At 41.2% G+C, this 12,340-nt stretch overlaps 2 protein-coding genes across 2 annotated transcripts in view; one reads left to right on the top strand and one right to left on the bottom strand.

Moving 5' to 3' along the window:
* Positions 1 to 5,658, bottom strand: part of LOC124605124 (translation initiation factor eIF-2B subunit epsilon) — a 92,802-nt gene extending 87,144 nt beyond the window's left edge. The window contains exons 1-4 of the mRNA XM_047136600.1: positions 5,303 to 5,658; positions 5,095 to 5,219; positions 4,336 to 4,521; positions 4,080 to 4,254 (exon numbers count right to left, since the gene is read on the bottom strand). Of these exons, the coding sequence (XP_046992556.1) occupies positions 4,080 to 4,254; positions 4,336 to 4,521; positions 5,095 to 5,219; positions 5,303 to 5,425 (609 nt within the window). The 5' untranslated portion in view covers positions 5,426 to 5,658. The remainder of the gene's footprint in view (positions 1 to 4,079; positions 4,255 to 4,335; positions 4,522 to 5,094; positions 5,220 to 5,302) is intronic.
* A 56-nt stretch (positions 5,659 to 5,714) lies between these two features.
* LOC124605123 (ER degradation-enhancing alpha-mannosidase-like protein 2) overlaps positions 5,715 to 12,340 on the top strand; it is a 123,021-nt gene continuing 116,395 nt past the window's right edge. Inside the window, exons 1-2 of the mRNA XM_047136599.1 lie at positions 5,715 to 6,146; positions 6,245 to 6,355. Of these exons, the coding sequence (XP_046992555.1) occupies positions 6,031 to 6,146; positions 6,245 to 6,355 (227 nt within the window). The 5' untranslated portion in view covers positions 5,715 to 6,030. The remainder of the gene's footprint in view (positions 6,147 to 6,244; positions 6,356 to 12,340) is intronic.

Genomic DNA, 12,340 nt, shown 5'->3' with positions numbered 1-12,340 from the left:
AATGGGGCCTCCTACCACCACCTACTCCAGTCCAATCACTAACATCACCTATCCCATCAAAGGCAGGGCTACCTGTGAAACCAGTCATGTGATTTACAAGCTAAGCTGCAACCACTGTGCTGCATTCTATGTAGGCAGGACAACCAACAAGTTGTCTGTCCGCATGAACAACCACTGACTAACTGTGGCCAAAAAACAAGTGGACCACCCTGTAGCTGAACACGCTGCCAAATATCATACCACTCATCTCAATGACTGCATCACAGCCTGTGCCATATGGATCCTTCCCACCAGCACCAGCTTTTCTGAATTGCACAGGTGGGAACTTTCCCTGCAGTACACCCTACGTTCCCATAACCCTCTTAGCCTCAACCTTCATTAGTCACTGTCCTCACCCATCCAGCCCCCTCCCTGTTCCCATTCCAGCACTACACAACCGTCATTTCACCGACACACCCAGTCTTTTAATTTATTTTTATTTTTCTGCTTTCCGCTACTTACCCCCTCCCCCCTCCACACCTTCTCTCCTGCCCTCTGTCTAAACTGCAACACTTCACTGTCTGCCACTTCCACCATACTATCCCTCCCCCTCCCCACCCCAGCCTCCTCCTTACCCCCACCCAGCAGCCACTCCCATCATGCGCTGGTGCTGCTGCTCGCAGTGTAGTTTCAGCTCTCTGAGACTGCAGACTTGTGTGCAAGTTGCGCTTGCGTAAGCGTGTGTGTGTGTGCATGTATGTGTGTGTGTCTACTGCTGACAAAGGTCTTAATCGCCGAAAACTATGACTGGGTGAATCTCTTTATTGTGCCTATCGCGACTCAGCATCTCCGCTATATGGTGAGTAGTAACTTTCCATCTCTCGTATTGTTACATTCCATCCTGGATTTTCCACTGCCAGCTTAATTTTCCATTGTCTTTTGGCATGTCACCCTGTGCCATTGTCGCAGTTTAGGTGGTTGCTTCTGGCCTTGGGGGGTGATCATTGCGACAGTAGTGGTTTTCCGGTCATAAAACCGTGATGAAATAGTGTTCCATCTAGATCTAGTATATGCTGCTTTTGGCATTATGCGAAACCAGGAAATACGAACTAAATAGAACTTTGTAGCCACTGCCAATCACAAGGAAAACGTCTACATAACCTGGAAGTTACTCTCCCTCCCATTCAGAATTCTACGATATTTATGTGCTCATAATGCTCCCCAACAACACTGCTTCATCTCCAGTGTGGCAGACTTAGTTATACTTTACCAAGTACATTCCTACATGCCACAGACACCTGAGATACCATATCTAATAAGAATTTTCCCAACTTTTCTTTTGCGTTAACCAGCCAGAAAAAAGTATGCCGCTGATTCTTCACAGAAGTGATCTGTGTTTACCATTACACTGCACTGTGAAATGGACACATTGCCCCTGCACCATTTAATGGTAGGGTATGAGGTCTGACTTGTAACCACCTCCTCTACCTCTGCAAACTTTCGTTCATACAATTCCATTCAGAATGTCCAAAACATTTACATACCCGACACTGCTGTTCTCTGAAATTAGTCTTCATATGATCAATACAACCACATCTAAAACATTTGATATCTGTAGTAAATAATACTTTCTTTTCCCATTGTTTGGTGACCACATCAATTTCAAGAAGAGCTATTGCAGTCTCTACTGCTTCACTTAGAGTCTTTGTAATTCCCTACAAACCTTACATAACATTTCTGGCAGGACACCCGGTAAAAACACATCACATGCTCTTTTTTCATCTTCTGTAATATGGCCTTATTCGCACTATCATCCTCAGTGAGTTCACATGTATAGATATTAATTTTGTGAATGCAGTCCACAAAACTTTCTACCAATTCCTCATGTTTCCAGAACATCCCCTTCGCTGCTCACAGTAGTATCTTGATGTATTTTTCCTCCTATATTTCTCTATTAATCCTTCCCTCAAGACTCCAAATGACCTTGCTTCTCTTAATTTTTCATGGCACATCACACATGCCCTCCCATCTCCAACTAACTTCAATTTAGCTACACTCATTAATTGTTCATTACTCCAATTTCCCAACCTGAAAGCTGTACCTAAACAGTCAAAAAACACAAACATATCTTTCCCCAATTTCCTGGTAAATGGGGTAAGCAACAAAGCAGTTTAAGTGTCAAGGATAGGTGCTCAAGGATGTGACCGTTACCTATTCTCCTTTCTTTTTTAGTCATCCTATTTCTGTTTGGGACTGAGCTACTTGATTTATCACATGCTGAACAGCATCTTAAGCCAAAACTTGTTTATCCATACTGGCTACTTAATAGCAACACAAGTCTGCAGTGTACCAAAATAACATAAAAAGCACAAAGAAAGACTAGCAAAAAAACCATACAGGTGTGTCCCCCCCCCCCCCCCCACACACACATACACAAAATGAAAAAAAAAAAAAACTCTAAAATTGGCACTTAAACATACTGCTGTGTAGGATGTCTCTTACTATAGAACCATGGAAGTGGTTGCTGTCTACAGGAAGTTACCCTGTGACATATTCTGCAGTTCTTGTAACACTAATTACAATGAGGTAGGAGGAGAAGACACACATCTGACATCAATTATAATGGGGTTTCTAGGATGGCTGGGTGTGAGTGGCGATACTCTGCAGAAGATGGATGCAGGTGCAGCAGGAGAAGACAGTTCATAGATACAAGAACTTGTTCATTGCTGTTTGTTTAACATCATTGGACATCTAAGCTGCTGGTATTTATGGCGAGTAAGGTAAATACACAGGCCCAGCATCTCCAACCCACCCCCATATGTGACAGTACTGAGGATGCGCCTCCACTATGGCTACTGTGTCAAGGGGAGGCTTGCATTACCTGGCCCATAGCATACCAGTTTTGTGTGGCCAGTCCACTGTGAATATGTCAGACAGTGTTCTGCCCCAGTGACTCAAAGTGAAGGGGTCCTACATTAGTACCTCAACAGAGATGCGAATGGCTAGACCCCCATGTCATAGTTTGATGAAGGCCGCAAAGTGCCTGAGAGCTCAGATTTTGATGCTGTGACAGTGATTTGAGGCCATGTGACATTGGCACAGAGCTTTCTAACACACACCAGACACCACATTGACACTCTGCTATTCGACAATAACAACTGGTGTAGCAGATGTTCAAATTTAGCTGCTGCCAGCTGATTTTATGGAAGTGTCCACATTTGTGTGTCAAGCAGAAATATTTTGGAACAGAGGCAATGATCAAAGCAGCTGTTGTCATGCAGAAGCTGGTCAAATTAGAGTGGCTTCCAGAATGCCATGTCACTCCCAGGGCACCAATACACAAGGCCTCACGACACAGATGCGGCAGCATCTACTTAAGTGCAGATCATGCATGTTGATGACTGGCAGTGACCAATGCCCTCATGATCTCTTTAGTTCCAACCACTGCTATACGGTTCACCCCATTATAGATGTTTACAATAATATTCAAATATGATTGGAATAACCTCAAATTCTTAGACAACCTAAAACTACAATTTATGAACACTTAATAATTAAATTCTAAGTTGTGTGGTACACAATGTAAAAATTGATAGTGCTTACCTCACAAAAAGTGCTGAAGACAAAAAACATGAAAAGTCCTTCACCTCTCTTATGGTTGCCAAGTTCCCTCCAACTATGGATTGTCTAACTCTTTACAGAACTTGTAACCAACTGAGTAACAAAATACTAATGTCTCTACATCCCCCCCCCCCCCCCCCCAAACATGTATGGCTCTAGGTACAAGATTGCCTTATGTATACTTGTCTTCCTAGCACAACAAGGCACTTTCAGGTTGTGGAGGAAATTACAGAATGAATCAATGAGTTTGAACTGCCACACCAAAGATTTCACGGACTGGAGAAGGGGGGAGAGGAGGAACCAATAACACACTCTAGCCACTGAAGACTGTAATGCCTAACTTGATCATACCTTTTCAGTGTGACTTTGTTAAACCAGTATTGTAATACTTCTCAGTTGTAGAACACATATATTAATAAAAGATAAGATACCTTGTAAACTTTATAAAAGTTGAGGATATGAGCCTTTCATGTTCTTACCAATGGGAAGTTGATCCTTTTTAACTGTCCCACCTTCTGGTGGAACACAATTCTGCTGGTAGTGTGGTCAACAGCAATTACCGTTTCATCTTCTCGTGAGCGAGACTTGTGCTTTGGACCGGCTTCTTTATACAATAATGTCATAACTGCTCCTTTGTCTTGCTTCTGAAACTTCCTAAGCAACATTTTCCTGTTTTAATTTTTTGTTTTTTGAAGGACATACCTAATGACATTAGAACTGTATGATATGCTGTACCTATGTATTTCCAGAGCTTGTTGAAAATGGAGATTGGCCACAGTGGTACCAAAAAGGAGAATGAAGTCACTTCTTATTACTCCTTTTGCATCCAAGTCTCTCATTGCATCCCCCAGTGATCTACATCCTTCAGATATTATAACTGATATAGTTATGGGAGACAGGCTGTCATTCCACTTGCTTTTCCTGCAACAGTTTTATGAGTGTAATCAATAAGAAGCATAATACATTTTTCATTCGCTTTGTATAAGTGACAGCCAAATATCGATCATAAATGTAAAATTACTTTCAGCTGAAATTCAATTTTCAAATACTCCAACGAACTATTACGGAAATGCTTTGCAGCGATTTCTATATCCATCCCTATATTGGGAAGCCCTACACTCAATGAAAAGGCAAGGTGACAATGTTGAAATGCCATGACATACACTAGATAAGTGCCACATTCATCGTCTTCAGGCAAAATTTCATGATGCTTGGGTTGACCCTCTTTTATTTACAAGTTGCTGCTCCCTCCTTGTGAGTCGCTGGAATTAGGTGTGTATGAACAGAGGGTAAAGGAAGGTTGGGGGAATGGGGGACTGACTGGATGAGAGTGGACCAGAGGCTCCACTTTACCTTGGTGCATGTAATTGTTTTCTCTGCAGCATATAATTTTACAGTGAATGGTGTTGACTCCCATCATCTTTGTTGACAGATCTGTAGGCTGTTACCTCTCCAGTGATATTATTTAAAAACTATTACACAACTTTTACTTACTTTATATGGTTTTTTATTTCATCTGTATGAGAACAACAGAAAACTATCACTTCTTGAACGCCACCAAGTGCTAAGAACTCCAATGTGTAATCCAGGAGAGTTGTATTGACCAATGGTAGGAGTGACTAAACAGAAACGGTTAAACATTATTTTAATTTGTCAAAAGATGTCAATTTACATTAATGCTAGTCCATATGGTAACACTTACGGCTGGTTTGTAAAATGTTATCGGTTCAAAAGCTGCACTGAAATCATCCGTTATTAACACTGCCTGCAGTATGTCCTCCTTTTTCAATGCCTCTGAAGGCTTCTTCTGGCCCTTCTGTGACATGCTTGCATAAATGTGTTTTCTCTACATAAAAGTCCTACCTTCCTGGTACTACAAGTATTATCACAGTTTCACTATACAGCATTCATTAATTAGTATGCAACAATAACATGAACGCACGCTTTAACAACCTTAACGATGTTTTCTACATACAACAGAAACATCACACACATCCATAGCATGCCCAGCCGGTCAACACTGTTTCCTTCTTAATGTTTACATTAAGGGAAGCATAACATACGACAGTCGACCCGAAAGATCGACTAGAACTGCAATGTGCACCAACTTCATATGTCAGTTGTTATTTAGCGGTACAGTACGTGTAGGAAAACATAAAGTCAGATCATATTAAACAATATATACCTGTGATTTACGTCGAGTGTCACACTGTGCTAAAGAGATACGCGGTTCTACACAATTAGCAGAAACCACGCACAGCTATTATAGAAACTCTTGAATTTGCGTTCGCAATACTTACTGAATTACAATGTAGCTTGATTGTTGTTCCTATCTACCTCGTACAGTAAAGTATTGCTTTACAGCAGTGTGTGCTAACGTGTGAGACATGTGTTGGTTGTTTGGACCGTAACATCTCCAATACTGTTAAAATGTCACATGTGAAGTACATTGTGAGTGGCATATATTTATGTTTCACAATATTACTAACTGCGGATAGTGTAGTTTCCTTGAGGAAATATGAGAAGAAGGATTTGGAAGTTTTACGGTTAGTGATTGCAGACATTAAAGTTTTAAAAGTAGTGTTTTAATCTAGAACTCGCTAAATTTGTAACGACGTCGAATTTTTTTATGATACATATACAGGGAGGAAGTTCGACAGATGTTTCAACATGCCTATGACAGTTATTTGCGGTATGCATACCCATATGACGAACTACGCCCACTCAGCTGCGATGGAATGGACACATGGGGCAGGTAAATAATTACATTTTGCGTCCTCCTGTTACATTCTTTCATCTGGGTTCATAGCTTATAGATAGTTCACTCCATACAGAACCATTATTTAGGTACCTCGGTGACTGTAGTTAGAAATACACAAAGAATAATGAATCTACTGATATGGAAGTAAATAACGGACGTGAAAGGAACTTACAAAAACTGTAGATGGTCCAGGATTGCAATATATTAATTACTTTATTATTGTCTCAGTGTAGACCCTATATCAGCAGAAATCAATTGTTAACTGGATGACCTATTCTGCTCTCGTGGATGACATATGGATGAGTTCTTAAACATGGAAAAATGGCCACTATTCCAAATTGATGTTCAGTTTGTCACCATGTGGTTTTATTTATTTATTTTTATTATTATTTAAGTTTTCATTCATCCAGAGATCATCTCATAATGATGTATGATTTCAAACTGTAGAAATTCTAGGTCGGAATATAAATAGTTATAAAAAAGGATAGTTTGCTAATCACCATAAAGATGACATGTTGAGTTGCAGACAGGCACAACAAAGAGAATGTTACACGCTGAGCTTTCAACCAAAGCCTTCTTCAGAAAGGCACACGTCATGCATACATGACCGCTACCTCTGGCCGAGAGCCGATGGAGGTAGCGATTGTGTGTGCATGAGGTGTGCCTGCTTGTGTGTTCCTGAAGAAGCTATGGCCAAAAGCTCAAGTTATAACAGTCTTTTTGTTGCATGTGTCTGCAAACAAACATGTCATTTTTTTCCAGTAAGTAGCAATCTATCTTTTTCATACGTGTTAATACTTGATTAGTCATCATCATACAGTGGCAATAAAGTTCCAGTATGCGAACACACAGAATATTAAATGTGGATAGGACGGGCTTAGGTGTGGTCTTGCTGAAGGAACCATCTCAGCATTTACCATATAAAGCTTAAGGAAAACCTAAATCAGTATGGGTGGACTGAACTTCCAATCATTGTTTGACCATCCAGATGATTCCTTTGCAGAGAACATAGCCATTTACCTTCCCCGTAATTTCATAATCCAAGCTTGTGCTCTGCCTCTAATAACAGCACTGTCAACAAGACATTAAAATCTCATATTCCATCATTTGGATAGAGGAAACTCTGGGTCAAGAGGAATATTTGATGCCAGTCATCAACTTTGATGAGTGACATAATGTTAGTTGGCAAAGCCAAGGAGTGTGAAAGCAAAAAACCTGATTGTTTTAATACACTGATCTGTAGTGTAGCCTATTAGAAAAAATCACCACTGACATCACGTTATAGTCGCCAAATTGTTTACAGTGTTGTCGCTGTTTCCTACGTCACTGGTCAAAGTCGATAACTAGTATTGAATATCCTCTTTATCCAAAACTTCGTCTTTGTTAACATGAAGTTAGTGTCTTAACAACTTCACTGTCTCATTCAGTTGCTCTCTGCAGTTTAATGTTTTTTGATCATACATAATCTGCCCCAAGGATCTTATGGTAAATACATGGTTTTGCACTGCACACATTATGGACACCTGCTGGTGAATCCAGGTCCATGAACATGTGTGTTTCCATTCCCTCTCTTCAATCTATTTGAAAAACTGAGTATGCATCTCTGCTTAGAAGTGAGATTTCATCTCAGAATAATGACAGTTGACATTACTGTTATGAACTATAGATCTTTGCACATTTGCTTGAAAAAGCATTACCTGACAGGGTGTTTTAGTTATCCCTTTTTGTTATTAACCCCTATTATAAAAGTAATCTCAGTGTAGTTTGCATTACTATTACATTATGTTTTAGCTGTTGTTTTTAAGTAGCCTAGATGTATTTTAGTAATCACTTTTATCTCATTGGGCAATTTATTATAGAACTTTGTCCCTTGTTTTTATTTTATTTTTTAATTTTTTGTTTGTTTTTCCTTGGCAAATTCAAGTGCAAACTGGCTCTTGTTCCATGGTAGAATTGTTAGTGAGACATTTACTAATGTTTTCCCTGATATCCAAATAGATTGATAGATGTACTCACTTGGTACTAATACTTACTACTACTACTACTACTACTACTACCACCACTACTATTATTTTGTGGGGGCCATCTTGGACCACATTAAGTCTTGTTAAATTTAGCAGTGAGCTGTTCTTTCCTTGAAGCCCCCATTTCCTTCATCCTGTGTAAGTGAGGTTGCTTGTGTTTCTCCATCCAAAGGGAACTGTGCAGTCAAAGAATGTGATCAATTATCTTCCGTTCTACTGTAATCCACTGAAAAACCATAATATGAATACCAAAACCACTAAAGAATCATCAAAAGTAAAGTAGTGGACCCCCCTTTCATTTTTCGTAGTTTATGTATGATATATGGGGATTACAGAAGCGTCTGATTCCACCCGTCTGCTTTGACCCATGACATCACCATTATGACAGAAATGACCATTCTCAACATCTCCAATATGGCACCTATGACGTCATTACATAAACACGTCAACAAACACGAAAATACATATAAAACCAACAAAGACATTTCCCTCCAAAAATATAATCAAACTAACGGGACCAGTGCGGAAATTTGGGGGTTTCTGGGTAGGGACAAACTAAATATAAACACAAACAGACACACACCATGATCCCAAACCACACATAACGATGACATAAAAACACTATAAAATTCCCAAATTCCGCTTCACTTTCAATATTGCCAGGAATCGGCCAGTTTCCTTAACCTAATTAGCTCAACCGCAATTGCCAATACCACAAAGTAAAAACAAACTATTCCAAAAATTATAAACACACCACAACTGTCAATACCACTAAATCAACATCTAAAACAACAAAAATTGGAATTGGACACTTCCCTTGACCTATATAGGTCGACGGCAGCTCACAATACCAAAGCACACACAGCTACGACACATTGGAAACTAACACTTCCCTTGACCTATGTAAGTCAACAACAGCTCACAATACAAAAAAAATTGAAATAGATTACTTCCCCTAAGATACATACATAAATCAACCACAAGTGCCAATACCAAAACATCAACCACCAACACACACACACACACACACACACACACACACACACACACACACAGAGAGAGAGAGAGAGAGAGAGAGAGAGAGAGAGAGAGAGAGAGAGAAAACACACAACCAAAACAAATTCCCAACTCGCATATTCTGCTTGCATACACTGCATTTCACTATCTCCGTCACAAGCCCAGAAAGTTGCAGAAACTTAATGATGGACAACATGTCATCCCCCATTTCAGCCCGCAGACTGTCACCATTAAACTTAGAAGTCATATCCATACCTAGCGAAAGAAGCGACAAATTGAACTAAACTATTTACCGCACTACAAACAGCAAAACAATAACATCAAACGACAACACAATAGCATAAACACAACGAAAACTTAATTCTTAACTCACCATAATTAATTTCCATTCTTCTATAACAGTCACGACCGAAAAATGCACACTTCAAGCACCAACACCCAAATCAACCCAATACACCACATAACATGCGGACCATACACACACCACCAGAGGACACCACCATCCGCAACAAGACGACATCTACAAACACAACACACTTATAAACTAAACTCCGTGCCTTCATGACATCACACACCACAACACCCTTAAGTCATGGGTCAAAGCCAACAGGTTGGATCGGACGCCTCCATTGACCCGATATTTGTACATAATTTGCATCATAATACTCACCACAAACTTGTCAGTCATCTAATATAGGTTTTCTGAATTTATTTTGCAGTTTTGCTTTGTATTATGAAAAACTAATTAAATATAGCACAAACATAGTACGCTAAAAATCAGCCTTTGCTGCGACTTGTATTTTTCATTCACGGCTTTGCCAGCGCACAACCAAATTGTCACCTTCCAGCCCAACCTATGCTATCAGAGACACTACAGATCAGCCTATCACCACAACCAAGTTTTCAAAGGTGTACACTATCGCACTACACCCAAAGAATCTCCCTTAGGCTCCCATGTTGCACAAATATTCTGAAACACACACTTCCCCTGTGTTTGTGGTGTTATCCATAAATACATGCTATAGACTAGTTGAAGAAAATGTAAAGTTAGACTCACTGAACTGCATTACACGTTTCCAGTGATAGGCAGTACCACTTTTCTTACGTTCGTGGCTCTGAACCCTCTTCTGTCCATAGAGCTTTATTATGAAAGAAATTGATTGTGACATCTTAATAACGATTGCTTTGTTTATGCAGTTCGTGTCATAATGTTTTCATTATCTGTATGCATTTTATACTTAACTGTTGCTTTCATGGCAATATTCTGTTCCACTCTTCTACTACAGAAAAAAAAATATTGTCTTACACATTTTATATGTGATCTTTCAGAAAAGTCTCAGAATTGCAATTTTTAGTACATAAACCATTCTAAATATCTGTGGAACTAAATAACTCAAGTTTTTAATACAATAGACATTTATATTATGAATGAATCGGAAGATGTTGCAAGACATGGTACATACGTAATTGTTGAGTAGATAGGGAACAATGAATGACAGTGAAATGCTGTAACATGTAACATCCGGTCACAAACGTCACCTATCCCATCAAAGGCAGGGCTACCTGTGAAACCAGTCATGTGATCTACAAGCTAAGCTACAACCACTGTGCAAGATTCTATGTGGGTGTAACAACCAACAAGCTGTCTGTCCGCATGAATGGCCACGAACAATCTGTGGCCAAGAAACAAGTGGACCACCCTGTTGCTGAGCATTTTGACAATCATGAAATCCTTAATTTCAATGACTGCTTCACAGCCTGTACCATATGGATCCTCCCACCATAACTAGCCTTTCTGAATTGTGCAAATGGGAACTTTCCTTGCAATGTATCCTATGTTCACGTAACCCTACAGCCTCGGGTTAGTCATTGTCCTTTCCCATCCAGCCCCTTCTCTGTTCCCATTCCAGCACTACACAGCCCTCATACCTCCATTGCACCCAGTCTTTTTACTTCTCTCCTTTTCTGTTATCTTCCCCCTCCCCCCCCCCCCCCTCACCTCTCCACTGCCCTCCGTCTAACCTCCCAAGTGCACATAGCTGCCCCACCCTCTTTCCACATCGTCCCTGTGTGTTCCTCAACAGCATGGCACTGTCTGCCCCCCCCTGCGGGTTCGGGGGTTAGAATAGGCCCGCGGTATTCCTGCCTGTCGTACGAGGTGACTAAAAGGAGTCTCACATGTTTCGGCCTTATGTGATGGTCCCCTCTCGGGTTTGACCTCCATCTTTCTAAATTTATCCGAAGAGCGAGCCAATTGGGGAAGGGCGCCTTACATGGTGCACTGTATCCGTCGTGCAATTAGACCTTTAGCCGGATTTCTCGTCGTTGCAATGGTGTCCCGCTCGTTTTCGATCTCTTGGGTGAGGATACGTCCCTGGGTGCGATTACCACGCTGCACTCTGCAGTGTTTCTTTTAACTGCGACGACGACCTTGGACATTTTTGCACCTAAGATCCAGCACGGTAGCCAGTCCGTTGTGGTGGGGCCGCCATGTACCCTCTTGGTTGTAGCCCCCTGACAACACAGGGCTCGCTCTACTGATGCCTGCGCCGTTAACTCCCCACGTATGCCAAGGAGTAGATGCCTATCCTCCTGGGGTATCGGGACTCCTGGCAACGGCCATCCTGCCAGGTGGCCTTTGCTGTGGCTGGGTGGCGCCCGTGGGGAGGGCCCTTGGTCGGAGTAGGTGGCATCAGGGCGGATGACCCGCAATGAAGTGTGGTACATCATCTCTCGCTGGCGGCCAGCCGCCAGCAGTCTCTAAGCGTTCTCGGGCTCAATTTAATGCTCAGAAGTATGATCCGAAAACGTTCCCCTCCCTGGCCACGCCGTGGGAAGAGCGTAAGTCTCAGGATGGAGGTAACAGTTATTCGCCCCGATTCTTAGTTTGCACGAGAGCTGATGGGGAGTCTTTTCTCTCCACAAAGCCTCAGTTCTT

The sequence above is a fragment of the Schistocerca americana genome, chromosome 3 (assembly GCF_021461395.2).
Source record: "Schistocerca americana isolate TAMUIC-IGC-003095 chromosome 3, iqSchAmer2.1, whole genome shotgun sequence".
In the NCBI taxonomy this organism is placed as follows: domain Eukaryota; kingdom Metazoa; phylum Arthropoda; class Insecta; order Orthoptera; family Acrididae; genus Schistocerca; species Schistocerca americana.
Note: the sequence above shows the minus strand (reverse complement) of the source record. Positions and strands in the feature narration are given on the sequence as shown.